This window comes from Hemicordylus capensis, chromosome 6 (assembly GCF_027244095.1).
Source record: "Hemicordylus capensis ecotype Gifberg chromosome 6, rHemCap1.1.pri, whole genome shotgun sequence".
NCBI classification, from domain to species: domain Eukaryota; kingdom Metazoa; phylum Chordata; class Lepidosauria; order Squamata; family Cordylidae; genus Hemicordylus; species Hemicordylus capensis.
This window is the reverse complement of record NC_069662.1, coordinates 108,424,030-108,451,491: the sequence shown is the minus strand read 5'-3', so window position 1 is coordinate 108,451,491 and position 27,462 is coordinate 108,424,030. Positions and strand designations below refer to the sequence as shown.

At 43.3% G+C, this 27,462-nt stretch overlaps 1 protein-coding gene across 10 annotated transcripts in view; it reads left to right on the top strand.

Moving 5' to 3' along the window:
- The window catches only part of RARB (retinoic acid receptor beta), a 490,600-nt gene that overhangs the window by 319,031 nt on the left and 144,107 nt on the right, over positions 1-27,462 (top strand). The window contains exon 1 of one of the 10 annotated variants that reach the window (XM_053263911.1): positions 11,266-11,865. The exons of 8 other annotated variants lie outside the window; for them this stretch is intronic. In XM_053263911.1, the coding sequence (XP_053119886.1) occupies positions 11,706-11,865 (160 nt within the window). In that variant the 5' untranslated portion in view covers positions 11,266-11,705. Of the gene's footprint in view, positions 1-11,265; positions 11,866-27,462 lie in introns of those variants that run through there. One more of the 10 variants, XM_053263912.1, reaches the window with a different exon arrangement.

Genomic DNA, 27,462 nt, shown 5'->3' with positions numbered 1-27,462 from the left:
AAATAGACCCCCGACTGGGAGGCTACAAGCCGCCTCCTGGTATCGGGGATCCCCCTAGAATGCCCCGCGCACTTGTGCAGGGCATCCTGGGACTTCCAGGGGCCACGCAGCCCCCAATCCCTGCAGCCCCCACCGGCTCCATGACAGAGCCGGCAGTTGTGTGGACAGCCAATTCGGCCGCCCAGGGCTAAACGTTTGATCATCTGTGGGGAGAGCGGGCTAAGACTGCTCTCCCCACAGAGCCACCAAAATATTTTCTGAAGATGTCTGCACTCCGCATGTAAATCAGTGAAACCAGGCAATATGAAAGTCTCTGGGAAAACTGGGTGTCCTGCTAGGCTTCAGAATTGAAAGTTCATATATTTCATTCACTCCGCTCAGGGAAAAGGTAAACTTGGGTGTTGTTTCAGTATGAGTGCAGTTTATTGGATCCCACTTTCTAAATTGATTAAGATTTGAAGTCATTTGCCTTGGGAGGGTAGGGATTATGTTGGTGGCAACTGTAGACCATTGAATTCCTGGTAGGGAATATTATAGTTTATTGGATATTGGCATGTGGAGGCAGACTGAGGCAGGTGATGGCGACTTTGAGAGACATGTGAGTTTTTGAAGGAGTTGGTTGAGCATCTGTACTGGGAGAACTATTTTTCCATGATTGCTGTCACTGTTGCTATTCTACAAACAGTTCTGAGAGAGGAGACCTGACTGACCTGCACTTGTTCTCCCCATACGTCCTTATCAACTAAGGGAAAGAGATGCACATTCCCTAAGAAGAACATAAGAACAGCCCTGCTGGATCAGACCCAAGGCCCATCTAGTCCAACATCCTGTTTCACACAGTGGCCCACCAGCAGGGGCGTAGCCACCACTGTGCGGTTTCAAAGAACCTGGGCTGCCAATGGTAGGGGCTGCTGAAGCCCTGGGGGGGGCATGGCTCAGGCTCTGGAAAAGCCCTGAATGAACCCCCACGCCCGGGCTACCGGGAACCCCAAGCGAGCGTTTCCAATCCTTTTCAGGCAGCATTTGCCTGAAAGCATCTATTCCCCTTTCTCTCCCTCCAGAAAAGGGAGAATAAATGCTTTCAGGCAGTAAGTGCTGCCTGAAATGACACGGAAGCGCTCGTTCGGGCTCTTTGGAGCTCAAGGCCATGCCCCCTTTGCGCATGACAAGCACTAAGGGGCGTGGCCTCGAGTTCCGAAGAGCCTGAGTGAGTGCTTCTGTGTCATTTCAGCCAGTGCTGCCTGAAAAGAATCGGCAAGTGCTCGCTCGGAGTTCCCGGTAGCCCAGGCGGGGTGTGTGTGTGTTTGTTCAGGGCACACCCCGTGCGCGTGATGTCACACGCAGGGGACGTCATCAGAGGGGCAGCCAGGTGGGGCTGAACCCAGGCCGCCACTCGGCTGGCTCTGCGCCTGCCCACCAGATGCCCTCCCTCTATAGAGAAAGTGTGTTGTTCACAGGGATTGAATGTGTAACAATCCTCTAGGATTCATACATCCCTACCTTTGGAAGGACACTTTTAGGGTCAACCATAGGGTTCAATAAGAACAGATTATGAGGTTATTCTCACAACCGTAGGAAAGCAGGCTAAGGGATAGCCTAGCAGTTAGCCTGCTTAAGTCCCGCCCCCCCCCCCCAATGAGGTTAGCTGAGCAAGTGCTCCGCTAACCCCATTTTACTGATTGTGTGGCGGTGCAGCTCTGCACCGTGGTGACACATGAGTAGACCCCCAGCTGGGAGGCTACAAGCGGTCTCAGGGGCTAAGCCCGCTCTCCACGCAGAGCCCAGTAGGCTCTCCACACTGCTCATATGGAGAGCCTCTGTATGTCCCTGCAATTGGCTTACTGTCATTTAACCACACTGGATGTAGCTTAACCACACTAATATTTCTTATTCATTATAAATCTAATGGGCCATGAGTTGTACAACTTCTTTTTAATTACTGAAACATTTAAAATGATGTTTTGGCTAGTTTATAGGGATGTGCATGGAACCATGGAGGCGTGTGTATCTTTAGGGGGCGGGATAGTACTTACCCCCCCACACACACCGCTCTTCCCCCTCCGGCGCTGGACTTTCTTAAAACGTTCTTAGGGCGGCAGAGTTCCTCCCTGCCGCCCCTGCCCCCGTCGTTGTCTTTAAAGTTAGCAAGCCAAAAAAGCTGGAGCCACACATGCACCCTTCATGACGTATGCGGCACGCACACCAGCGGTGGCGACGAGCGCGCACGCCACAAAAGGCACATGCATGGCTCCAGCTTTTTTGGCTTGCTAACTTTAAAGACAACAACGGGGGCAGGGGCGGCAGGGAGGAACTCTGCCGCCCCAAGAACGTTTTAAGAAAGTCCAGTGCTGGAGGGGGAAGAGCGGCAGGGGCGGGGGTAAGTACTATCCCCCCTTAAAGACACACTCTCCCCCGCCAAACCGCCGGATTCCAGATCGAATTCCAGACCAGTCCAGAGGCCTTTTGTATGGCCCCGGACTGGTCCGTGCACACTCCTACTAGTTTATAAAACATGTACATAGATTCTTCTTGAGGGAAATAAATGATAGGGTCATTGATTCATGTTTCTACACATCAGTCCGGCAATATTTAGGGGTCCTCCCTTCACTGTTCAGTAACCATCAAGGCTCCATGCATTGCTATAGTAGGATGTCACAATAAACATGTTCTAATCTAAGCATCTAGAAACATAATACAAAATGTGATTGGGGGCACTCTGTCTCTGAGGGCTTTGCTGTAAGTTCTGCAGACTCTTGTTCTTTGCATAAAGTGGCTGGTGTACTTTATTTGCAGAATATGATTCATAGGTCTGTATGGTGTAACTGGTAATTGCTGAACAAAAAGCAGAGACACAGATAGAATATGAACTTTGGCTGTAAACTGTTGCTTTATGATTATGGGTTTCAAAGGTACTATGTCATGCAGACAAATATATATAGTAGTACCAAAGGAAATAGATTTTTGACTTCAACTTTTGCTTTTATTACATTTATGACTAAGAATATGTTTATTGTAAAGTTTTTCCCATTGAAGAATGAAAGGAAACATATCAGCTTACTTTTCATGTAGCCAGCTGGAAAAATTTCATAGCACTCTCTCCCATTAGCATATTTCAAGAACTATGGATAAGAGTGCAATATATTCACACATCATTACATTTAAATTAACCAGGGAATTAATTACTGCTTCAGTGTATATTCCTGCTAATTATAATGGATAGTAAGCTGTATCTTTTAAATGACTATTGTTTTCTTGTGAGATAAAAATCTCAATTTTATCCAATATATATCCAATATATATAAATACAATTTTCATAGCTAATCTAAAGCAATTAATGTATTAAAGAAATGAGAATAAATAGTAAGAGTGAGCATCTAGATGATCTAAAATAATTAATGTTCATTAATTACACACAGGCTCAGTAACCAAGCATTAGCCTAGGCATATTTCATTATAAAATGCAATGAACTACCCAGGTAATTTAGATATACAGTATTATGAAAAAAGCGATCTTATTCAAATCTGAAGCAATGTAGCATGAATTGTTGAATTTATGTATAGAAGTTGCAAATATCTGTACAATTTTTAAAATACCAAGTGAAAGATATTAATTCTTGATACAGACAAAATATAAAATAAGCATATAAATATTTCTTTTGTGAGCATTATTTTATTTACTTCAATTATTATCCCTCGGAAGAATTGTTTTTTGTTCTGGTTTTCCATTGCTCTCAGGGAATCAAGGAGTATGGCTTTTTGTACAGCATCTGAGAGCCAAGTAACCCAGTTGTAGAGAAAGATGTTTAAGTTTTGACAGTTTTTGGTAAAAGCTCAGAGGCATTTCACATGTGAATTTTTATTTTTTTAGCTAAACGTTATGCTTAAAATGTGTCATGCTTAAGGTATGTTATGCTTAAAATGTTAAAACACAAGACATAAAAACTGCAAACTCATGTATACTGCAGGTTAATTTGTCAAGAAATCCAACTGTCTGTGGCTCCCTGCTGAGTGTGCATTTTATGGCATATTTGGATTTGTTGCATTATAATTTTGAAATGGCCCTTAGACAACAGCATGATCAGCATGATGGAGCTTCCAGTATTCCAGGTTTAACTGTAGCCTAGATACTCAGTTCACTAACTGGTTTTCAAAATCATCACTGCTGGTTCCTAATTGGGTACTGACTCCAGCTTCTCTAAGGCTTGCTTCACATATTACATTGATTCTATATTAATCTCTATAATCTTTATGTAAGCTGGGAGGACCTGTTTACTATATGCTTACATGCACTCCACCAAGGGCAGCACTCCTCAGAATCTGGCTTCCTTGGGAGGAGAAATCACTCTCATTATGGTTTATGGTGTCTTTGTATTATCTGGTTTATTTTCGAATACAAGTTGAGCATCCGATGAAGAGAGGAAGATGTTCACCTAAACCAGGCTTCCCCAAACTACGGCCCTCCAGATGTTGCTGAACTACAACTCCCAGCATACCCAGCCAAAATAAGTTGTGGCCAGGGATGCTGGGAGTTGTAGTTCAGCAACATCTGGAGGGCCGCAGTTTGGGGAAGCCTGACCTAAACATTTCAGCAACAGATCATTTCAGCTCCTCAGCTCATTCACCTCACAGATCACCTGCATAACACATCTGTTGGGCCATCTCTTGGGCATTCATCTAAAGTTTTTATAATGCTGCATTAGGAAATTGCCTAGATTTGCTCAGAGGTCTTCTTTTAACCTTTCTTTGAGGTCATCATTAAGCTGTCATGAGGCCTCCATTCTGCAGCCGCTCACAGTTCCTTTCCAAGACAGCACAGTCCCACTTGTGACACAAATTTACACATTCTTCCCACTTCCTTGAGAACAAAACTCTTTCCGCACACAGATGAAAAAAATTAGAGAGAACACTGCTCAAGTTCTGGCTTCCTTGGGAGGAGAGCTCACTGGAAGCTTGTAGTGCCTAAGTACTATTTCGTTTGTTTTCAAATATACTGGTTGAGCATCAGGTGGAAGTAAGCAACATGAACACTCCTATAATACAGCATCAGATCCCCAGAGAGCCAAGGAGAGGTCAAGACTACTTTATATATCTGGAAAGAACACCCTGCTCATTTGACTCCCAGAATATAGTGTGGTGGCAGCAGATACATCCCTATAGTGTACACTACCTGTATCTTAGCTGTGTAAAGTTGGGGCTTCTCTTCTTCATCACCTTGCATGCTTGAGTTCTAGCATTAAGACTGCATAGTACTGTGACTTTCCACTCTAGTCTGGCAATGTAGGATAGTGGGTTAAATTCTGCATCTTTGTCAAGGTCATGGAAGCAGGATTATTCCCCTAGTACTGTATAGTAAAAGAGCTAGATAACAAGTTAACTCCAAATGGTAGCAAATTCACTGGGTTGCTGGTTAGTGACATTCTCACTGCTGTGTGGCCTGTATAGGAGGGCATCTGGTGTAATTTCTTCTGGTATTTGGGTATGGGTTTTCTGTACATACTCTTCACATTTCAGTTAAGTGGTCCTTCAGCTTTAGAATGAGGTCAGGTGCCTCACAGCCTACTTTATAATCCATTAAAAACTGGCTACTTTGTGCACTGATGTTTGCAATAAAGATCTGCTTTCAAGATAGAAGTTAAAAGGGCACTCCAAAGCCTACAAAGAGGCAAGAATATCCCTTCTGTCATCAGAAAACACCATGATTTTTATTTAGCATTTGTATAGCACTTTCATGTGTTCAACATACCTGTAAGGAAAGAAAGTGACATTCCCAAATTGCAGAGTTGGTCTTGTAGTAGCAAGCATGATCCTTTACTAAGCAGGATCCTCTCTGATTTGCATCTGAATGAAAGACTACCTGTGTGAGCCCTGTAAGATATTCCTCTTGGGATGAAGCCACTCTGGGAAGAACACCGGCATGCTTGCATGCAGAAGGTTCCAAGTTCCCTCCCTGACATCTCCAAGATAGGGCTGAGAGAGATTCCTTCCTATAGACTTGGAGAAGCCTCTGCCAGTCTGTGTAGACAATACTGACCTAGATGGAGCAAGGCAGAGACGTAACTAGGGAAAATGGCGCCCGGGGCAAGCACTGAAATGGCGCCCCCCCGCCAGCCCCCCAACATACTACATTATACTTAGGTTTTTCCTCACAAGCGCCCGCCGCCAAGCCAGGCCACTGACTGGCCGCCAGGCGCCAGCAAAGCAATGGGGGGGTGTAGGCGGTGCGGAAGGGACCGCTCGTGGGGAAGGGGGCACCGACGTGCTCCCTTGACTGCTGCAGCACTGCTGCACTGAGCAGGAAACATTTGTATTAACAAAAAATTAAAAAAAAAAATTTGGTCATGGCGGCGCCCCCCACATGACCAGAAAAGATGGCGCCCGGGGCACGTGCCCCCCCTGCCCCCCCTATAGTTACGCCTCTGGAGCAAGGATCTGACTTGGTATAAGGCAGCTTCCTATGTTCCAAGGGACTGAAAATCACCTGATGAGTACATGGCAGAGGTGAGAACTGAACAAGTGAAGTCCTGATTTTTAGCTCAGTCTTGGAGCCACTGTACTAGATAATCTCTCAAGAGCTATCTAGATCAGCATACTGGCTGACATTCTGCCTTACAAGGCATGTGTGAAAGGAGGGACTGAGGGGATGTACCAGGAGCGTTTGCTCAACTTCCCCGTTTCTCCTGCATGAGGACTGTTGTGCAAGAGCCATTAGAGTCCCAAGTGCTTCCCACAATCCAGATGGTCTCTGAAAGATCGGAACATGTCGCTGACCATTGCACAAGGGTTAGGGTGCATGCCCACATTTCCTCCTTACATGCATGCTTCATTAGTCAGGATGTCAGCCACTGTTTCTGACAGTAGGCTAGCAAGATGGCTTTGGCCACTCAAGATCATAAAGCAGACACTATTGTATGGTCTCATCCTGGAAAGAATCTATCTATGTCAGGGTTTCTTAACCTTGGGCCCCCAGATGTTGATGGACTACAACTCCCATCATCCTCAGCCACAATGGACATGGCTGGGGATCATGGGAGTTGTAGTCCATCAACATCTGGGGGCCCAAGGTTAAGAAACCTTGATCTCTGTGGTTGCTAAGAGTCAACACCAACTTGACTGCACTCAATCAATCAGTTGTATGGTCCAAGCACCTGCTTCCCAGCAGCATAAGATATTCCCCTTGAGGGATGGAGCCACTCTGGGAAGAGCAGAAGGTCCCAAGTTCCTTCCCGGACATCTCCAAGATAGGGCTGAGAGAGATTCCTGCCTGCAACCTTGGAGAAGCCGCTGCCAGTCTGTGTAGACAATACTGAGATGGAGGGACCTATGGTCTGACTAAGCGTATGGTAGCTTCCTATGTTCCTATGTATGTACTGGCTCTGAATATGGATGTTTGGAAAATTGTGAAAAAGCTCTTAAGAGCTTTTGCTTTTGTTTCTTCAGGTTTTTTGTTTTTTTGCTGACCAACAGTCAAACTACTGAAGAGCCTGCACAATGATCAAAGTTGCCCTACAGTGAGAAGATTGCATAGCTGTGCACAGTCACAGGGGTGCTCAAAACTGTGCTCTTCTGCTATTGCACAGAAGTACCCTAAAATATATATAAGGAGGTCATTCACACAATCAAAAACAGAGGTTCTTCACACAATCAGTGTGAAGAGCCATAAGGGGGGTTGCGTCTCCCCGCAGACGATCCAACTTCAGCCCTGGGCAGCTGGATCGGCCGCCCACATGACTGCCAGCTCTGTCACGGAGCTGGTGGGGGCTGCGGGGACTTGGGGCCGTGTGGCCCCTGGAAGTTCCAGAATGCCCCGTGCGAAGCATCCTGGAGAGAACCCCGAGCCCAGGTGGCTGCTTGCAACCTCCCCGTTGGGGGTCTACTCGTGTGTCGCTGCGCACTGCGGCAACACATGAGCAAAAAGATGACATTAACGGACCGCTTGCAACGTTAACCTCGTCTAAGGGGAGGGGTACTTAGCGAGGTTTGCTGCCGAGGGCCACGCAGCTCCCGTTGCAGCACACGATCGCCCAAAAGCAGGCTAGGCTCCCTTAGCCCACTTTTGGGTGATCGTGAGAACAGCCTTACTGTGTTCTACTGGTTTGAAGAGTTGTGTGTGCTCCCAATGTTGGTTGTGTGGAAGCAAGGTTATGAGGAAAAGCACCGAGGTTTTCCTCCTACCTTTCTTCCATACAATCACTTCTGTCCAGGTTTTCCTCATACCTTGCTTCTGCACAACCAAAAATTGGGAGCACACACAGTTCCCAAAATTGGGTAGAACACAGTTTTTGATTGTGTGAATGACCTCATTGTGTGCCACAGGTTGCACAGCAAACATATTTGTGATAGCGCAGCACTAGTCTAGAATGCAAGCCCCACAACTAGCTTGCACAACAGCCTTGTGCAAAATGATTCACTAGTCTGGATGTCAGCTAGCTGTTTCCAGATTGCATCTGGGTGTTCTGTTGTCATTGTTGTTTACTGTTTGCAGTATAGATATATCAGTTTCAAAAGAACTTTTTATATGTTCTTTGACTCTTCTCGTATTCAAGTTTTGGAAACCCAGTCAGCAAGTCTTGTTTTTGAGCTTTTAACGAATCACAGATCTCTTGTGTGGTGGGAGATAGGACCATGTGTTTGTGTGATGGTAATGTGTCGCTTTCGTATTATACAGAGGAATGCTTGACAAGCTGATTGAAATGAACATTCAAAGGTCAGTATGGCAACTCACAAAAATTTGCCAGAGACCAAGACATGTCGACATCAGTATGCATGTGTTCATTATGTAAAATAGCCTTTCATCAATATTCATGGATGGAAGAACATTCAGTTGCATATTGTGTTTGTCACATTTTTTAGCAATCAGAATCCCACGTCTTTTATAACTGTGAATTGTCTGGTGGTACATAGCTGGAAGACCTGCTAGAGTCTATCCTGGAAAAGGCTACTATGCTTTAAATAACCTTTTAGAAGAAAGTATTTTGCAGCTGCAGTTTTTCCTGTAACTGAAATACAGGATATTCCAGAATTCTCTGGAACAGAATTCTTAAGGAAGTAGTACCCTGCAACTCTATTTCACTTTATTCTGTTGCGTACATATTAAAAAAATCTGATCAATTTGAATGATACTTTGCCTGAGTGGTCCTCTTCACATAATTATGAAATTGGTGTGCACACATTTGCTTTCCCCCAAGCATGTTGTTCATTAATCACATGGAGGATGGTCTGTCCAAATTACTACTCTACATGTGGTCCAAATATTGTCTTTAAAGTAATATTTGGACTACATATAAGGGGGCAGTTTGGGCGAACCATGTTCCCATGTGATTAAGAAGCAATGCACACTCACTTCTTTATCACATGAGGTGGGCCATTCAGTAAAGGTGTTTATAAGATTCCAATGGAAGGAGCTTCATCTGATGGAATCAGTATTCCTCCATCAGTAAAAGTCATTTCCTGTCAGGGCAAGCCCCTTTGGAACTAACCCCCTGTGTCAGAGTCTAGAATAAGTTAGGGGGAAACAGAGGAAGGTGTTTTGCATCTGGCAATACACAGGAATCTTTGGTAATGATTACTGTATATATTTCAAAACTGTAGAAATACAATCTGTTATGTGAAGCATGGAAGGAGAAGCTAGAGAGGAAGTTGACCTAGGTCTACTGGATGTGTGCATGCAGTGATTCAGTAGAATTAATGGCTATTTATTTATTTATTTATTCATTTATTTATTTAACTTGTATACTGCCCAAACTTTAGTCTCTAGGCAGTTAACAAAGACATAAAAACAATTAAAACAAATATAAAAGGTCAAAACAGTTTAACAATTTAAAAACAGCATAAAATTAAAACCTACAAATTTAAAAAGCTGAAAAAGCTTGGGTGAAGAGTTGGGTCTTCAGATGTTTTTAAAAAATAGCCAGCGATGGGGAGGATCGTATCTCAGCAGGGAGTGCATTCCACAATCTCGGGGCAGCAATCGAGAAGGCCCATCTCCGTGTGACCACCAGACGAACTGGCGGTAACTGGAGACGGACCTCCTCAAGTGACCTCAATGGGCGGTGGGGCACATAACAAAGAAGATGTTCTCTTAAATCCTTTCATGGTAAATGATTTTTTAAAAAATTAAAATTGTACCCATAGGTCCCCCCACCCTCCTCAGACAAATAGCAGGTCTTGGAGGAGGCAGTTTTCATTGGGGAAATTATGTAGGTGGTGGAGTTTCCCCTCCCCCCCCTTCACTGTGGTCCTGAGATGAATCAAGGATCCCACATCTGATATTTAAAAATAAATAAAACTTGACTCTTTTCAGAGGTAATCACATTGAACTGCAGGTATGTGGCTGAATTGAAGACTCTCTCACACTCAATGTCTTCCATACACAGAATAACCATCATGTGGGGGAAAGCATGCCTTACCTCATCCTGTGTGAAAATTTTGCAAGTGTCTTCTTTGCCATGATTTAAGAATATTTGGAAGCTGCCATGCTCAGCAGTGAATATAGGGAGGACTGAAAGGTTAAGAGGACTGAATTAGGAAGCACACTATCCTCATTCTAGGGATGCGAGAATTCCAATGCTTGACAAATGCTGACATAATGAGTTTTGAATGTGGGATGTTATATTTTGTATTATCTGTATTAGCCAAGAAAATTATCTCTGTTTTGTATTGGGATGAAAGCACCGTGTCATGCTGCCTCCCCTAGACAGCATAGTCTGAGCCATTTTGGAAGGGCGGTATATAAATCAAATAAATAGATAATAAATAAATAAATAGTAGGGAAGCTGGTGCATGCAAAATTGTGTCAAGGCAGAACATTGAGTGTGTATGATAGTTCCATCAGAGAAAGCAGGAATCTTGGGAAGAAAGAAGCGATGGGAAATGGAATTTAAGGAGATGAATTCAAGGAGAAAGAGTGAGAGCGAGAGCCTGGAAACTTTAAACAGTGTGTATAAAAAGGCTTGCAGTTAGAACCCTGAAACAACCCTTATTGCTACTTTTTATCCCCCCGCCCTTTCTTTGTTTGCAATTATTTGTTGTCCTTTTAAAGGCAAGTTATTATAGATGCGGCAGCTAGTGTTTGCCTGCTTCCGTGCCTGCCTGCATTATTTTGCAAGGCTGCTGGGAGTTTTTAAGCTGTGTGAGAATCCTGGGAGTTGGTGATGTCAGACTGGTTGGGTCATTTGAAGGTTAGCAGCCTGGGAAGGGTTCATAGAAAGTTCACTCGCATATATTAAGCAATTCAATCTTTCATTCTGTGTGACACAAGTAGTAGGAAGTGAGCTGTTCGAAGGCAGAAGGATCTATTCACTGGCAAAGGGGGATCCAGAGCTCCTATCAAAGGCTGTTTTATCAACAAAACTTCGATGGTACACGGGATACAAAAAAAAATCATCTGTTCAGGGAAAGCCTAAGAGGCAAGAAGGCTTCAAAAAGATTTTGGGGAACAGATGGATATGAACTGAAACTTGGAATGCTGTTTGTTTCCCCCTATTCTGCTGGATTGGCTGAACAGCCTGGAAAATGGTAAATGATCATTTGGATCAATTACAGGCTTTTAGCTGTGTTGTCTGTCATAATTCATGATTCTGGTCTGGGAAAAAGACCAACAGCCGACGTGCCAAAAAAGGGGCAGAGTTTGATGGAGTTGGATGTACTTTTGTATGCCATTTTCCTAGAGGAAGGCACTTTTGCAGGCATACTGTAGAGGGGGAATCATGTTTGACTGTATGGATGTTCTAGCAGTAAGCCCTGGTCAAATGCTGGATTTCTACACTGCAAGTCCGTCTTCCTGCATGCTCCAGGAGAAGGCTCTGAAAGCATGCTTCAGTGGATTGGCACAAACAGAGTGGCAACAACACCGGCACAGTGCTCAATGTAGGTCCCATTGTTATTTTCTTCCACTTTTTAAATTTGTGTTTATTTGCATGCAAAGAAAGGGCTACCAAAAACCAATGAAATATGCAGGTGGAAGAGACATGCTTTCTAAACAACAGTTATGCAGGTACATGTATGCACGCATGTTTGCAACATAGGGTGGGGGTGGGGAATCCCCAACCTAAGCATACCTTTTGCAGTAATACAACCCAAGTATTTTTCTCTATAGTTAATGAAGAAAAGGAAAATTTAATTTGTAAGTGTATGCTGGGGAGGAAGCATATTTTCTTGATTGGCATGTGCACTATGCTATTCTAATGTCCTGTTTCAAATTCAGATTACATATTTTCATATAGGTGAATTTTAGTATACTAACCCACCAGTGGAGGTGGTGTTCTCAAAAATGGCTCCAAGCCTCAATGGGCTAGGTGAAATTCAAAGTTGTAGGGCTTCTACAAATGTTTCTCTTTCTCTGGAAAAAAAAGAGAGCGAGAGAGCGAGCAATATTTCTTTGCATTGACCTTGCTGCCACCTTTCTCTTTTTTACTTTGTCGCTCTAAGAAGTTCCTGTTTTGCTAGAAAACTAACTGTGAACACCCCTTGTGTTTTGCCATCAATTATCTCAGCACTTACTGGATCCGTTCAGAGTCCAGGAGTTGCTGGAAAGGAGATAGCATTGCTGATGCAGATTTGTAAAAAGTTGTTTTGTTTTCAGATCTTGACATAGTGCTGGAGAACATAGGTGGCAAACAGTAACATGATTTTAACAATTCAGTTTCATGTCTGAGAAACAGCAAGAACCTGCAAAGTCCCAGTACCACATTCTCAGTATTAAAAAGCCTTGAAGGATGCTTCATTGCTCTGACACTGATTTAGATAAATGATGGCTATCTATCAAATTGTTTTAACATACTCTTGACAGTTCTGTGGAGCATTAGCCACAGAAGATGTTTGATATCGCTGTGGTTCCTAGGCATCTGAGTTGCTCTAAAATACATGGGGGTTCTTGCTTCAGAATGTTCAGTCCACAAGGGAATGATGTTTTTGTGAATGTGAAGGGGGGGAGATATTATGAAAGATATTGCTGTAATCAAAACATTTGCATCACAATTAGATCATCCTTAGTAAGCAGACTAACACAACTTAGAAACCAGTCCCTGGAAAATTCGGTTGAAGCATTTAACATTTTTGCCTCTTTTCAAAAGAAACAGTTTTAAAAATAAGACAAAAATAATGGACAATAAAAATAGGTCAGGTATTTTCTGAGTAGTCCAGGTGGTTTTCCACATGAAGTTCCAAAAAGTGTATTAATTCAGCATATCTAAGAGAAAAATTTATTGACGTCTGCCAGTATATTCTTAGAATGAAGTTTATATCTTTTCTGAGCTAGTTTCTATAACTCCATAGCTTAAAGTTGTAGTCATCAATAAGATTTTTGAAACTCAATTTGAGTAGTAAGGAGTTTACCATTACAAACTCCCTCTGGAAAAAGTTTTGAAAATTCACTGCTGACAATTTATTCGAAAAGTAAAGCATTATTCCTCATTTTCTTCACATTGCCATTAACTAGAACCAATTAAGAAAAAAATGTTGCTTTTTCTCTTGAGCAAATTAAACACAGGTCAGCCTTATCAGCGTGGAGCAAGTGTTAAATATGTCATTTGCCTCAGGCTTGCGATAAGAACCAAGGGTTGATGATAGTAGAAGGAAAGCTAATCAAAGGAAATATAAACTAGAATAAATAAATATGTCTCAAAGTGCTTTCAGGAATTCACTTTAACAGTTGTGTCACAACTACTGTGTACGGCTAAAGTGTCATGCCTGTAAATGTTAAAATAAGACTGAAATGGATTATCATTTGTTTAAGCAAACTCTGAACATCAGTGGCATATAAAGCTCTTAAAGGTTGCAAGCAGAGTTTTAGGCGTATTTCTTACACTGAGTATTTTCCTCATAATTCTAAAAGTGTGTTTTCTACTATTGTGTTTTGTAGATGTAGAGATGAAATGTGTAATATGAATTGCAACTATATAGAGAACTATTTCCTAGTTCTCTGTTTATATTAATTCCTATGTGGTTTTGAGTGTACTATTGAAAACTGCATCCTAGGATATTACAGAACAGATAGTCAGTTGAACTTATTTTGTTTTGGTTGTGTAAATGACCTATTTGCAGTAGTTGATTTACATCTTCACTGTAAATGCTTTTTTCATAGACATGGAAAATGTAAGGTGATAATGTAGTAAAGGCTGCATTTAATTAGACAGTTTTAGAAAAGAGTATTGCAGTAACCCCGTATAATATCAACATGCCTATTAATACGCAAGCTAAATCAATCACTAAAATACATTGCCTACAATCTATAATGTACTTAACGTCCGTCCCTCCTCCCATTTCTTGTGGATTTTAATATTTGAAAAATAAGATTACATTCATCTGAATTTTTTCATAGCTCAGTGTGTGGCTTCAAATGGTGCTAAAGGATGAGTCCCAGTCCAAAGAAAACAGTGACGTTAAAGAAACAGAGCAGAGCAGTGATTGATTGGAGTTTAAATACCAATAAGCTTTTCTCCCTACTCTTAACAAAAAATAAGTTTCTGTGCATCAAAACCAAATGAATAGCATTGAAATGGAGAGTGAAGTATACTCTTAAGCTTAAATAAAATACCTATTTTATCTTATGTGAAATTCTGTTTCATAGTCGATTAGAAGAGTGAGAAGCAAGCCTGAAAAGCATGACTTCCATAGAAATTTCATTATTAGGATGGACTTATGAATTGGTTGCAGTCTAATCAGAAAATAAAGAAAATGTGTATGGCTAATAACCAAATTCCTTCTAATGTTTGATGATCCTGTAAAAAAATTAATTGTTCGGATGATTAAACAGCTTTCCACATATATTACTTATGCTGTCTACTATACCTTGCTGCTTTCACAAAAATAAAAAGGCATGAACTCAACATATAGTTTTTAAAATATTGTCGCTTTGATTAGAGAGTGAAGCACATGCTTAAATATCTCTCCTGGAATTAATTGGACTTAATAGTGCTCAGTTTACTCAAGCATAGTTTTCTGTTGATATGTTATGTGAAATTAAGATTATACAAAATCTGAATATAAAATCTGAAATTAACAGTCTTAATTTGACTGCTAATTTGCATGGTGTTGTTGACAATTTTAGGAGTGGGTGAATTTTTGCTCATGCCAGTTCAGAAAAAGCCCAGGAACATCTGTCCTAACATTCAACTCAGAACTTTATTATCATACATATCTCCAGCTAGAATATAAAAACAAACGCATTGAAGTGTACGACTTGAATTCGACATTCCTAAGTATTGAATTGCAGCAGGTGTTGTTGGCAAGTTCTGCATTTCAGCCAGAGAAGGCAAGGTTTATTTTTATGCACCTTTGCTTTCTCTAAAGTTTCTAACAAACTCTTCCTCAGAGATTAGTAGGAAGTTTTTATTTGCACTAGATCAAAGGCACTAGATCACCTATTGTTTAATCTGGATCCAAACTAACCTTATGCACTTTTGAAAAGCAATGAAATCCAAGTCTGTAGAATTGCCCACTGTATCACAGAATAACTTGTTTGTTTTCTCTGCACTCTCCTGTATTGCCCTTTTTCTGCTTCACACACACAGACAGTCACTTTCTCCTAAGAGAACCTAAAACTAAAGTTAGGATTCCTGAATTTCAGGTTTCACACAGGCAAATTGGTAGACCTAATTCATTGTTCATGTGTAAACTGTGACTAAGAACACACTTTTTACATTGTGAAAGTGTATATAAGACACTGTGGATTTTATTATAGCATCACCTGGCAGGTAGAATTATTACTATTAAGTTAATAAGGTGAGAAATGAGATGAGATTAGTCATCTCTATATCCACTTGCATCATCCCACCAAAACAAGGTATGTTTCTCAAACTGTTTATACAGAACACATTTACAGTTTCTAAATTCTAACCAGCTCTGTTGAAGAACTATCCACTTGTTTAAATAATGTACTTTAAATCAGTATTAACTCATTGTAAAGTAAAGTTGTGCCATCGAGTCGGTGTTGACTCCTGGCGACCACAGAGCCATATGGTTTTCTTTGGTAGAATACAGGAGGGGTTAACCATTGCTATCTCCCACACTAACTCATTGTACCAGCTTTCATATGTAACCACTGTCACACTGATGCTTCCTATATCACTATTTCCTGCAGCTGATAAATTGAATTCAAGCTAACAGCAGTGCTTTTGATCTCATAGCATCATGTTCAGTGCCTAGCATCACTTAGACTTGGCATTGTGTATTGAAATGTTATTTCATATTCTAGAGCTCTGTTAGAAAACTTGGTGGAAAACCAGAAACTTGATAGAAATCTGGTTTGCAGACAATCTGCTGCTGACAAGTGGATTGTGTCCCCACGAGTTAACACTGGTTTGCAGTACAGTCAGTTTGACTCCTGCATGAGCAATTTGAAAATCAGAAACCCTCAAAGTATGCATACAAATGCATAGGTTTCAAATGGGGTTTCCAACCCTTGTAGTTATTGATGGAAGGCCAAAGCTTAAATAACTCATACAAGTTTGTCAGCAAGAGGGCCAGAAGGCTGGAAATGTTGGATAGGTTAGTCTTGAACATCCAAATGACAAAGAGGGCCATTATATTGTGAAGAATAAGATCCCACCCTCTCTTTTTGTGTAATTGCTTTTGGAGTCCAGCTTTCTGCAACTGAACAAGATCATAAATAGTGGTAGATATGTAGAAACTCTGTACTGGCATCCAGTCCCAGGCATCAGTTAAGGAGAGTAATCCTACAGTCTTTGCTGAATTTTGTATTCTTGCTGCTCCAGCTCCCTGTCGTCAAAGGAAGAGAACTCTTAATGCAAACACCAATTTCCTATCTTCGCGTACACATACTTTTCAGTATAGCACAAAAACAGCTCAAGTGGTACTAGTTAGCAGATTGTGCTTCCTGAAACTATTTGCCTCTTACCTGTTCACTCAAATCTGGAAAGCCTGCTTTCATTGATTGGAGCAGTAGTCTGAAAAGAAGGGCATGAATTTGAACTGGTAAGTTCATCGAGATCAGGAAAGGAGATGTTGCAAAAACCAGAATTAATGCACCTTTATTTTCAGAAGCCACTTTTCAGGGTCTCTGTTCCTTTCAGTCACTGGAAACTAGACTGTTTTCAAAGTACTTCCGTTCTCTAGGGACCTGTCTGCTTATGCTCTGCCCATAGCCTCATCTCTGACAGCATTTTCATGTAAGCAAAAAGGAATAGACAAGCCAGAAGTTACCTAAATTCTTCAACATGTAATATGACCCTGTTTGGTTGGGAAACCAAACCAAATGCCCTCTACTTAGCATAGTCTTGGGAATAAAGTAGCTCATGCTGTGAGTGAGGAGATCCTGTCCAAAGCTGAAACCCAGAGAAGAACACCCATGCTCTAAAAATTCAGACTTAACACAACATGCTCTTTGTCCAGCATATTGGACTCCAAAATCCCAACTTAGGCAGGATTTTAAGAGTTGCAACAAGATATTCCCAAACAGGATAGACTTATGACTGATGAAAGGCAAAAATCCAGCAAATGGTAACTCAGCAGTGGCTGATGATGCGATGTTTCCTTGCTGGGTGTGGGGAAACGCCTACATGTTACAAAACATTGTAAGTTTGTTCTTTTTGTGCTGTCCAGCATGGACCTTGTTTGAGGGCAGGTTGTATGATTTTTAAAAAGCTCCACAGCTACTCCTTGCCTAAAGGAGTCAATTTGAATATTTTCTTGTCAGAGAAAACTAAAGGAATACTGCCAAGCTAAGCTGAAACCTAGTCAATTAAAATAAAATTAAAGTCCCACAGGCTGCTTCTGTGCCAGTTGTGCTGCTTTTACAGTCACATATTCTTAATGATTTCTAAAGGATATCTTGCTGCATGGAAGATGCGTTCAAGCTGTCAATAAAGCTTTTTTAAAAGTGCACATAGAAATAAAATTTCAACTAATGCTGTTCAGACTTACATCTACTCCCAGTATGTGACTTTACTTTGTTTTCTTATTGTGTGCATCTGTGGTGAAGAATTTGAGAAAGGAAAAGGTTTTTTAACAAGTCAGACTGTATCATTTTGTCATTTAGCTTTAATGTATTTCTTTAAGCTAAGTAGATTTTTATCTTATTTCCCATCAATCGTTGTAAGTAAAACCCATGTATTGCTTCAAGATCATATTTTTGCAACTGTACATATCTAATTTGTAAGAAGCAGCTGACTGGCCCCTCTGAATATCTAGACTATAATGTTTAGTCTTGAATACGAATCCTGTTTTTCGACCAGAACATTTTTACAGCTGGTGAATAGACCCGTTCCTTTAATCCATGCAGTGTAATAGACTTCAGAGCACAATTTTCTGTGAAAACTAGGACGTAACATCCCAGCTGAATGCGCATCTCAGAAGTCACTCTCACTTCCTTCAGTGTGGTGTTTGTAAGCATGCATAGTTTAAGTCTTACAACATTTCCATTGATTTTTAATGGGTGTTATGATCAACCTGAGGTTGCTGATTCCTGCCTACATTGAGGTAGAATTGAGAGGACAGTTCTGTCATGCCAACCATTTGTAGTGGGTGAGCAAGGCACACATGCAGGACTTGTACCCACTGCTTCTGTTTAGGCAAAACAAACCCGGAATTTGTAAGGATAACAGATGATTAGCAACCACACTAAGGAAGCCAAGCCTGGTCTTGTCTGCTCGTAAGGACCGCTGGGATCATGCCCAGTCCCGGTGGCACCTTCGTGGCAAACCCGCCAGTGATAACCTAAATGAGGGTATGGGAGCAAACACTCCCTTAGCCCCGTTCCCAGTGTGTGTGCAGGCCGGCTGCTTTTAGCCAGCACTGTAACACTGACAGGCTCCAGCCCATAATTGCAGGGAGCCCTACAATGCGTGATCCACTTGTGGAACTCTCTGCCACAGGATGTGGTGACGGCCAACAACCTGGATGGCTTTAAGAGGGGTTTGGATGACTTCATAGAGGAAAGGTCTATCAATGTCTACTAGTCAGAGGGCTGTGGGCCACCTCCAGCCTCAATGGGTGTGCCTCTGAGTACCAGTTGCAGGGGAGAAATGGCAGGAGAGCGGGCACGCCCTCAACTCCTGCCTGTGGCTTCCAGCGGCATCTGGTGGGCCACTGTGCAAAACAGGATGCTGGACTAGATGGGCCTTGAGCCTGATCCAGCAGGGCTGTTCTTATGTTCTTATGTAATGCACCGTGCACTCAGACAGTGCATTGTGGGAACTCCTACCCCCACAACTCTGCGCTGCTGGGTAAAGTAGGGGACTGTCTGGATGTGCAGGATCACGTGCCCTGACCCTCCCGGGCTGGCAGCTGGATCATCTGTGGGGAAGGCAAGTTTCTGCTTTCTTTCACACCATCTGCCACCCAGCCCTTCTCACTGATGATGAGAAAGCACTCATAAAGTGTGCTTGATTTACCTCTGCACAAACATTTCCATGCACTATGTTTATAAATGAGGTAATTGAAGGTGGAGTCACCTTAAGTGGCACAGCAGGGAAATGATTGACTAACAAGCAGAAGGTTGCCAGTTTGAATCCCTGCTGGTACTATATTGGGCAGCAGCGATATGGGAAGATGCTGAAAGGCATCATCTCATACTGCACGGGAGGAGGCAATGGTAAACCCCTCCTGTATTCTACCAAAGAAAGCCACTCTGTGGGCGCCAGGAGTCGAAATCGACTTGACGGCACACTTTAATTGAAGGTGAAGTGGTGAGAGGGCCATATAGCCCTATTCAGAGATTACACTGCACAGTTATACTGTTGTCTGTATTCGTGTATCTTTGTTGTGTGTGAATGTGTTCATTGTGAAAGTAAACCTGTGTAGATGCTCTCTCAAGTGGATGGTACAGATAGGAAATGTACTACTGAATGAGGATTGAAGGGTTTTGCATGGAAGTTGCTGCTAGTGGAGTTCAATGTGTGCCATCCTCACATGTGCAATAATGCTTTTGTCTGTTTAGATCAAAGTTCCATTGTGGCTGTACAAACAGTCTGTTCCAATTTTTTTTTAGCAATTTAGCAGGGCCTTTCACATAAGAAAGGCGCTTCTGGATCAAGCCAAAGGTCCATTTAGCTCAGCATCTTGCTTCCCACAGTGGCCAACCAGATGCCTCTGGGAAGCCCACAAGCAGGACATGTAGACAACAAACTCTCTCCTGCTGTTGCTTCCCTTGGTAATCAGAAGGTAGCCCATGGGAGATGAGCACCCAATTAATGGCTCAGAGCCCCGAATCCCATCAGCCACCTCATTGTTGAAGGTGGGTGGGCAGTTGCATCTGCTGCTGCTCCAGCAGCAATGATCGCTTCTCATCTCTGCCTTCTCCCTAAAAGGCGCTGTGCTGGGGACCAAACAGATGCTTTAGAACACTTCTCTTCTCCAGGTTTCTTTGGGGGAGGAGTCAGATGTAATTATTCCTGGCGGGGAGCATGACTGAGCTCAAGGATCAGGAGGGGAACTGTGGGCCTCCGGCCCAGATCTTTTGATGCCCCTGTTCCCAGCTGAGGTCCGAATTTGTTGAACACATGTTTAATAGAGCTCTTTATCTGCTTTGAATCTGGAGGTGCATATAGCCATCATGATGAGTAACCTTAGATAGAATTGCCCTCCATGAATTTGTTAAAAGTCTGTATTGATTTATAATAAATGCTAACTCATTTGGACTCCCATAAACTTCTGGAGGGTAAGGAAGGAAGTACTTTGGGTCATTTACACAATCAAGTTTAGTAAAAAGGATATAGTGTCAGTGATGTATTTTTCTTCTTGCTCATATAAGCATTCTTTATTTATTATTTAGATTCTCTTAGTACTTACAAGTTGAATTAAAAGGAGAAAATCCTTCCTGCAGAAATCCAGTGGCAACTGAAGGCATGCTGCAAACAGAGAAACACTTGCTGCCTCCTTTAACCCACTAGTAAATGCATTCATGCATATGGGATATTGACAGTGCTTCCTGGTGTAGCCTATCAGCTGTTATCAGTATTAATAACTGATGTGGCAGATAAACTCTGTTAGTGACAGGAGTTAATGATTTGTTATGATTGCTTTCCAAACATGGCTGTAGCCATCATAGGACGAGTAACTTTTGCCTTCATTTGAATGGGATTTGGATGGACTATATAACCTGGTGAAAGAATCCTTATCTTCTGGCTTTAACTTATTCATTGAATGTGCACACTCAACACTAATTGGTTGCCCTAAAACCACCCTCACCATTCTCTTGCCAATATAATCAGGGTGCTTAATGGGCAAAGCCCCCCCCCAGTTTTGTTCTTCATCTTTATTATTTGAGCAACAGTTTTATTGGACTGATTGATCCAGCACAGAAGGGCGTGTGTTCTGGTACACTTCACAAAGTACTCTTGAAGTTTTGTACCATCCTCCATGTTGTTTTGGAAGATTCTGTGAACCTTTTCATAGAGAATTCATTTTTGTTAATTTGCAAGTAATCTATTAAAATGGTTTAAGGGTGGGATTTAGATTAAACATTAACTTGTTTAATAGAGGTAGGTAATATAATGGGGCCATTCACACAGGCGGGGGGGCTGATTCAACTCACTTCCCCCCCAACCCCCTTGTACCCCAGGGCTTGTTCACCTCACCTCCCTCCCCCTCACTGAGCACCTGACTGGTGCACAGTGAAGCTCGGGAGGCTGGGATGATGCGGACCAGCCTCCAGAAATCCCACAATGCACTGTGTGACATGCACAGTGCATTGGGTGATGCTCCCAGGAGATGGGAGCTCTAGGCGGCCGTCTCTGTCACTGCTGGGGCTGAATGTAGCCCCAGCAAACACACACACTCCTGGAGCCCAGGTTAAGGGCTTGCTTAAGCCCTTAATCCCAGCTAAGAGCCGGGTTTCAAACCTGGGCTAGGTTGCGCTGTCCTGCCAGAATCGAGCCTGATCCCGCTGGGAGCAGGGCTTCCTTTCTCTGGGCTTCCCTAGCCTGGGTTAGGCTGCACGTGAGAACAGCCTCACCTATTTATAATGTCTAGGTGAGTTCCACCACATATGCTAATGTTTCACATGAGCTATTGTGTCTTAATGCGCATTGTAACGTAAAGCTAAACATGCCATGTTTCACATTGCTGCTAAGCTCTACCGTCCCTTGCACCTTTATGGATTCTAATTATATGCAAGGACATCCAGAAATTTTTAAGAATTAAGATGGTTAACCCAATTAACTCTTGAAATTAAAAGAATTAAATGTAGTTAACCCAAATTGCAAATACAGTTTAAAAGGAGGTTTTCCTTCAGTGCACCCGAACATGTCAGTGAAGATGTACATGTTTTTGTGTGGATGACTGTGTATGCATTCACTTTGAAAGTGAACATGGGTACAAGTCCCTCAGTGGGCTGCTTCAGGCAGCAAATTGAGGGCCAGTTTTCAGGGGCAGCAGAGTACACCGCCCTTCTACCCGCCCCCCCTCTTCGACTCACGAGGAGGACATGAAGAAGATGATCATCACTTTTGTTTTGTCCTAATTTAAAAAGGACTCGATAGATTCATAGAGGTTTCTCAAAAGGCTATAAGTTGCGTAGTTAAATGAAACTTCTCATATTCAGAGGCAATATAACTTGAGTACCAACTAAGATAATACTGCCCCTAGGCAGGAAGTTTCTATTTACACATCATAGCTAATACTCATAAAAATCTGTCTGCCAAATGATTTGTCTGGTTATGTTTTTTCCAGCTGCCTAAGCTAGTGGCCATATTTTGTTTAGAGAAACTAAATTATGCACTGAATGAAGAAGTATTGCTTTTGTCAGAACTGAACCTACTTATAGTCATCTCAGGAGTTCTAAAACTTCTTCTTTTCCTTTGTTCTTCTAATACTGCTTTCCCCTCTTCCTCTGTTGTCTCCCTTCTATCTTTTTTAGCTTGTTCGACTTCAAGGCAGGCACTTATCTTCTCACTCTGTAAGAAGTGTCATGGACAAAGATTGCACTAGCTAGCTAACTAACTAGTTACTTATGATGTTAATCCAAGACTGCACAACTTGCAACCTGTCAATACTAAATGCAGCCAGCCAGTCACAATTTTTAAAAAGGTATTTACGAAACCCACCCACCCCCAAATGGCCGAACGGAGGGGTTCGGCTCAACATTGAGCCGTGGAACCGAACAGATTCAACTTAGAACAGGCTCAGATTTGAACCTGTCTGCACATTCCTACAGTCATCCCTGGTGCTGTGGTTAAGGGTGCGCTTGGACCCTTAACCCTGGCTAAAGGCTGGGATGTAACGTAGGGTTAGGCAGCAACGCAGCAATCCCAGCACTGCACACGAGCAGCCTAACCCAGGCAGGGCCACCCTAGCCTGGGTAAGGCTGCTTGTGCAGATAGCCTTATTGGCTGGTGACCCGCCTTCATGATGGGCAGTACAAGTTGTGTGGGCATAAATCTATATTAAAAGTACTTGGACTGGTTCCAAAACAGTTCATCATTGCTGAACTGGTTACTGAAACATGTTTCAGACTCTGAACTAGAACAGAACTGGAAAGCTGAAACATTCATGACCCTGAATTGGAGCTGAACTCAGATTGATAATGGATTGATTCCCTGGGAGGCAGAGGCATTAATATGTCAGAAAGAATGCAGGAGTGGGATATAAAGGTCAGGTTTTTGCTTGATTTCTGTATCTGTTTATGTTGTTTATGTGATGTTAATATTGTTGTTTTTTAATTACACATTTGTTGTAAACCACTTTGAACTTCTTGAGAAAGTGGTAAATAAATATTTTAATAAATGAATATGTAAATGGAACCAGAATCACAATTTATATGAATATTTGAACAAAAGCCTGAACTCTTTAAATTTGATTCTGCCCAATTTCCCTCATAAATGCATATTTGTATCTCTTTCAAATTTCAAGGCTTCTGGGGCTGAATTACCTTTGTTTCTTCATCAAAGTTCATAACTCTAAAAGGCTGTTTTTCTTTGGGCAATTTCAGCTTCAAAAGATTTTTAGGACCCAGTCTGTTGGAAACCTTGGGGTTATAATTAGCTAAAATGGAAATAGATGCCAGTAAAATTTAGTTCCTGATGTTTTAATTTAGTGCTGCATTGCCTTACATTATTGAAGAGGAGAATTCTTAAAAGCAAACGTAATTATTCCATTATTGTCCTCAAAATGCTATCATTGGCCTTAATGACAAGAAACTGCATACGGAGTCATACATTTTAATTAGATGTTCCTATATTTGCATCAGATAAATAACAAATAATTAATGAAAAAGAACTTTTTCTGAATGGTTCGTTTCACACAGAGTTCTGGTTACAGTTTAATAATGAAACCTTTTTCATTCCGCTTTGCATTTTAATTATCTAGAATTATTACTGAAACAAATTCACTGAAGCACTGTTGTTTCCATGTGTTTCCTTAAATTCACCACTAAGTTATGTACATCAGAACCCAAAGTACAGACAAGTATATATGCATCCCATAGAACAGCTTACCCCATCCCTTTAATAGGAATGTGTGCTTGTTTGAGGATAGATGTTTCTCCTTTCAGCATCAGTGACAAGATTGCCATTAGAAGGGGCACAATCTAAACAGCCCATTTGGTGATTTCCTTAATCTCTTTGTCAAGAAAGGCAGCTTCAAATGTACTTGTCTAGTGCAAAGCTGCTCAACTTCGGCCATCCTGTAGATGTTGGCCTACAACTCCCATAATCCCTGACTAGTGGCCACTGTGGCTGAGGATTATGGGAATTGTTGTCTAAAAGCATCTGGTGGGGGCTAAGTTGAGCAGGCCTGGTCTAGTGCAATGGCAGCTTGCACCCCCACCTGCAATGAAGACAGGGCACACTTAGTTGGAGTAAAATAGGGCCACTATTAATGTACAGCAGAATAAGACTTGCAATGAAGTACCTAACTAGAGTGAGTGCGGGTACTCCTCCCGTGTGGGACCACCACCTGGGGAGGGACATCCCACAGCAGGGCAAAGGGCCGGGTACTGATTTAGTCAGGCACCAGGTCCTGACTTCCTCTCACCATGAGGCTTTCCCCTGCTGGGGAGGGGGACACTCAACCCACCCCCAACTCAAGCCACCAAGCTCTGAGTTTGTGAGTTGAACCACCACCACCCCCGAGCGGGGGCCATTCCCAATTGTCCGGGCCGCAAAAACCCTGAAGGGCTGATCCTTGGACCACCTCACTCCAAATGGCCTTCCAGACGAATACCATTAATCAAACTACCTACCCAAAGCCCGCACTCTCCTGCCAAGTGACCAGTTCCTTCAGTGCCTACCTATGACCCAAACCCAAAGGACTCCGTGAGAAGTAGGTGAAAGAAAGCCGTGCCTAGTGCCAGTCTGGTGCAACCAGTAAAATGCCTACATGGCCCCCGCAGGTGCCTGGGGCTGCCGGGCCGAGCTGTAGAGCAACTTCTCGGAATGGAGGTGGCCGGGTCCCAATCAGCCCGCCTCCTTCCCTGTTTGGCCGACCCCTGCCATGTGAAGGGGGGGCAAGATGGCGCCCGTGCCTGCCTCATGTGATGGGGGCACAACCCCACACTGCGCCTCATCGTGCTGGCTTGGTGGTGGGGACCGGCATTGCACCCCCAGCCCCAATGATGACAGAACATGCTTAGGTGGAGTAAAATAGAGCCACTTTTTAAATGTACAGCAGAATAAGACTTGCAAAAGGGTACCCAACTAACCACAGTGCGGGTACTCCTTTTTGGTGGGACCACCTCCTAGGGAGGGCTGTCCCACACCAGGGCAAAGGGCCAGGTAATGATTTGGTCAGGCACCAGGTCCTGACTTCCTCTCACTGTGAGTCCCCACCCCCGCTGGGGCGGGGAGCAACCTGACTCACCTCCAACTCAAGCCGCCAAGCTCTGAGTTGGTGAGTCGGGCCACCTCCTGAGCAAGGGCCATTCCCAGCCCTCCAGGCTGCCAAAACCCTGAAGGGTTGTGGCTGTTCCTTGCCCCCCATCCCAAATGTCCCTCCAGCCGAACACCATTAATCAAACTACTTACCCAACACTCACACTCCTGCCACAAAAGTGGGGCAAACCTCTGTTTAGCCCCACTTATCCCACCCCACCAGCGCTTCCTGAATACCTCACTGCAAGTCCCAGAGGACAGTTCATTCCCCCGACCAGTCAAATGTACTCCATCCGCCCTGTACAATGAAGCATCCTGAATCCAAATGCCAGGACGCGGGATCATCCTTCTGCCCAAGGTGGTGACCGCTCTACCAGTCTCCCTGTTGACTTACGTGGGTCCTTCCAAGCCTTGCCCTGAAGCAAACCAATGTCACCCCCACCCCCGGCAAATGACTTGTAGTATCAATGCCTTGACCTGCAGCAAGCCGATGTTATACCCACCCCCCCGGTGAATGACTAGTAATATCATGGCCTTGCCCTGCAGCAAGTCGATGTCATTGTCCCCCTGGCAAATGATTAGCTCATGTATTGGCCCCAGTGGTGTACTCATCCGGCAGTGGTAGTAAGCAGTTCCACAGCATTCCTCAATGCCCCCAGCCATTCCACCTCTGCATCCTCCGCAAGGCCCAACTGGGTGCCCATGTTGGTCAGCCGAGCCCTCTAACTGGTTTTTTGACTGGCCGAAAACACATAGCTGTCACTGTAGTTGAGTACATGAAGAGGGGAAGGAGGCTGCCAGTGGTCTGCAAAACAAAGGCAAGTCAGCACATCCATCCAGGAAGCCCTCCTTACTGCTGTAACAGACATATGTAGCTTTGGCAGGTGTGTGAATGCCGTGCCTGCATACACCCCTGCCGCTGAAGAAGCTGCCTCCATCCTGAAGGAGTGGGGGCCATACTTTGCCAGGCCAAGGCCCACCCTCCTCAATGACTTCCACAAGAGAGAGAAAGAGGTGCCACTCCCCCTAGGGGTGATTCACAGTGATTCTTGTGGTCCACTGGAAGAAAGCAATTGCTACATACTCACCCCTATTGAAGTTTAGGGATTATGTTACACTGGTCAGGAACAAATTGGAAGAAAGCCTCAGAGACTAAGGCCCAGCAGCGAAGGTGAGCACATGTCAAGGGACATGAACACATTCCTGCTGGAACAGGGGATTGAACATGAGACTTGAATGGTGTGGCAGAGAGGAGGTTTGGCAAACACATTTTGGGGAGAAGCCATGAGGACTGAACGGATTCTTTGTAAGAAGGGAGTCATGAACTGCTGTGACAGGCGATGAGAAGGGGTGTTGGAGATCCATCTGGCGTCGACCTGTTGCACCTTCAACCCTAATAACCACTAGGGGCATTGGGAGAGGAGATAGGCCATTAGGGTCTCTTTCTCCCCGCTATTCATTTCTGCCTCCTCGGCCCCTTCACTGATATAATGCACCCAGGAACTTCCCAGGAGTGTTCTCCCTTCTCTTCTACCTGGAATGCCTCCCTCTACCTTACATGAATCTCCATGCTTATCTACCGTACATGAATCTCCGTGCTTATCATTTACAAGCTGTTGCCCCTGGGACCCTGTCAACCTCTACTGTGGGATAAGATCCGCTCCATAACATGCTGCCCCTTATCCTCATAGGAGGAGGA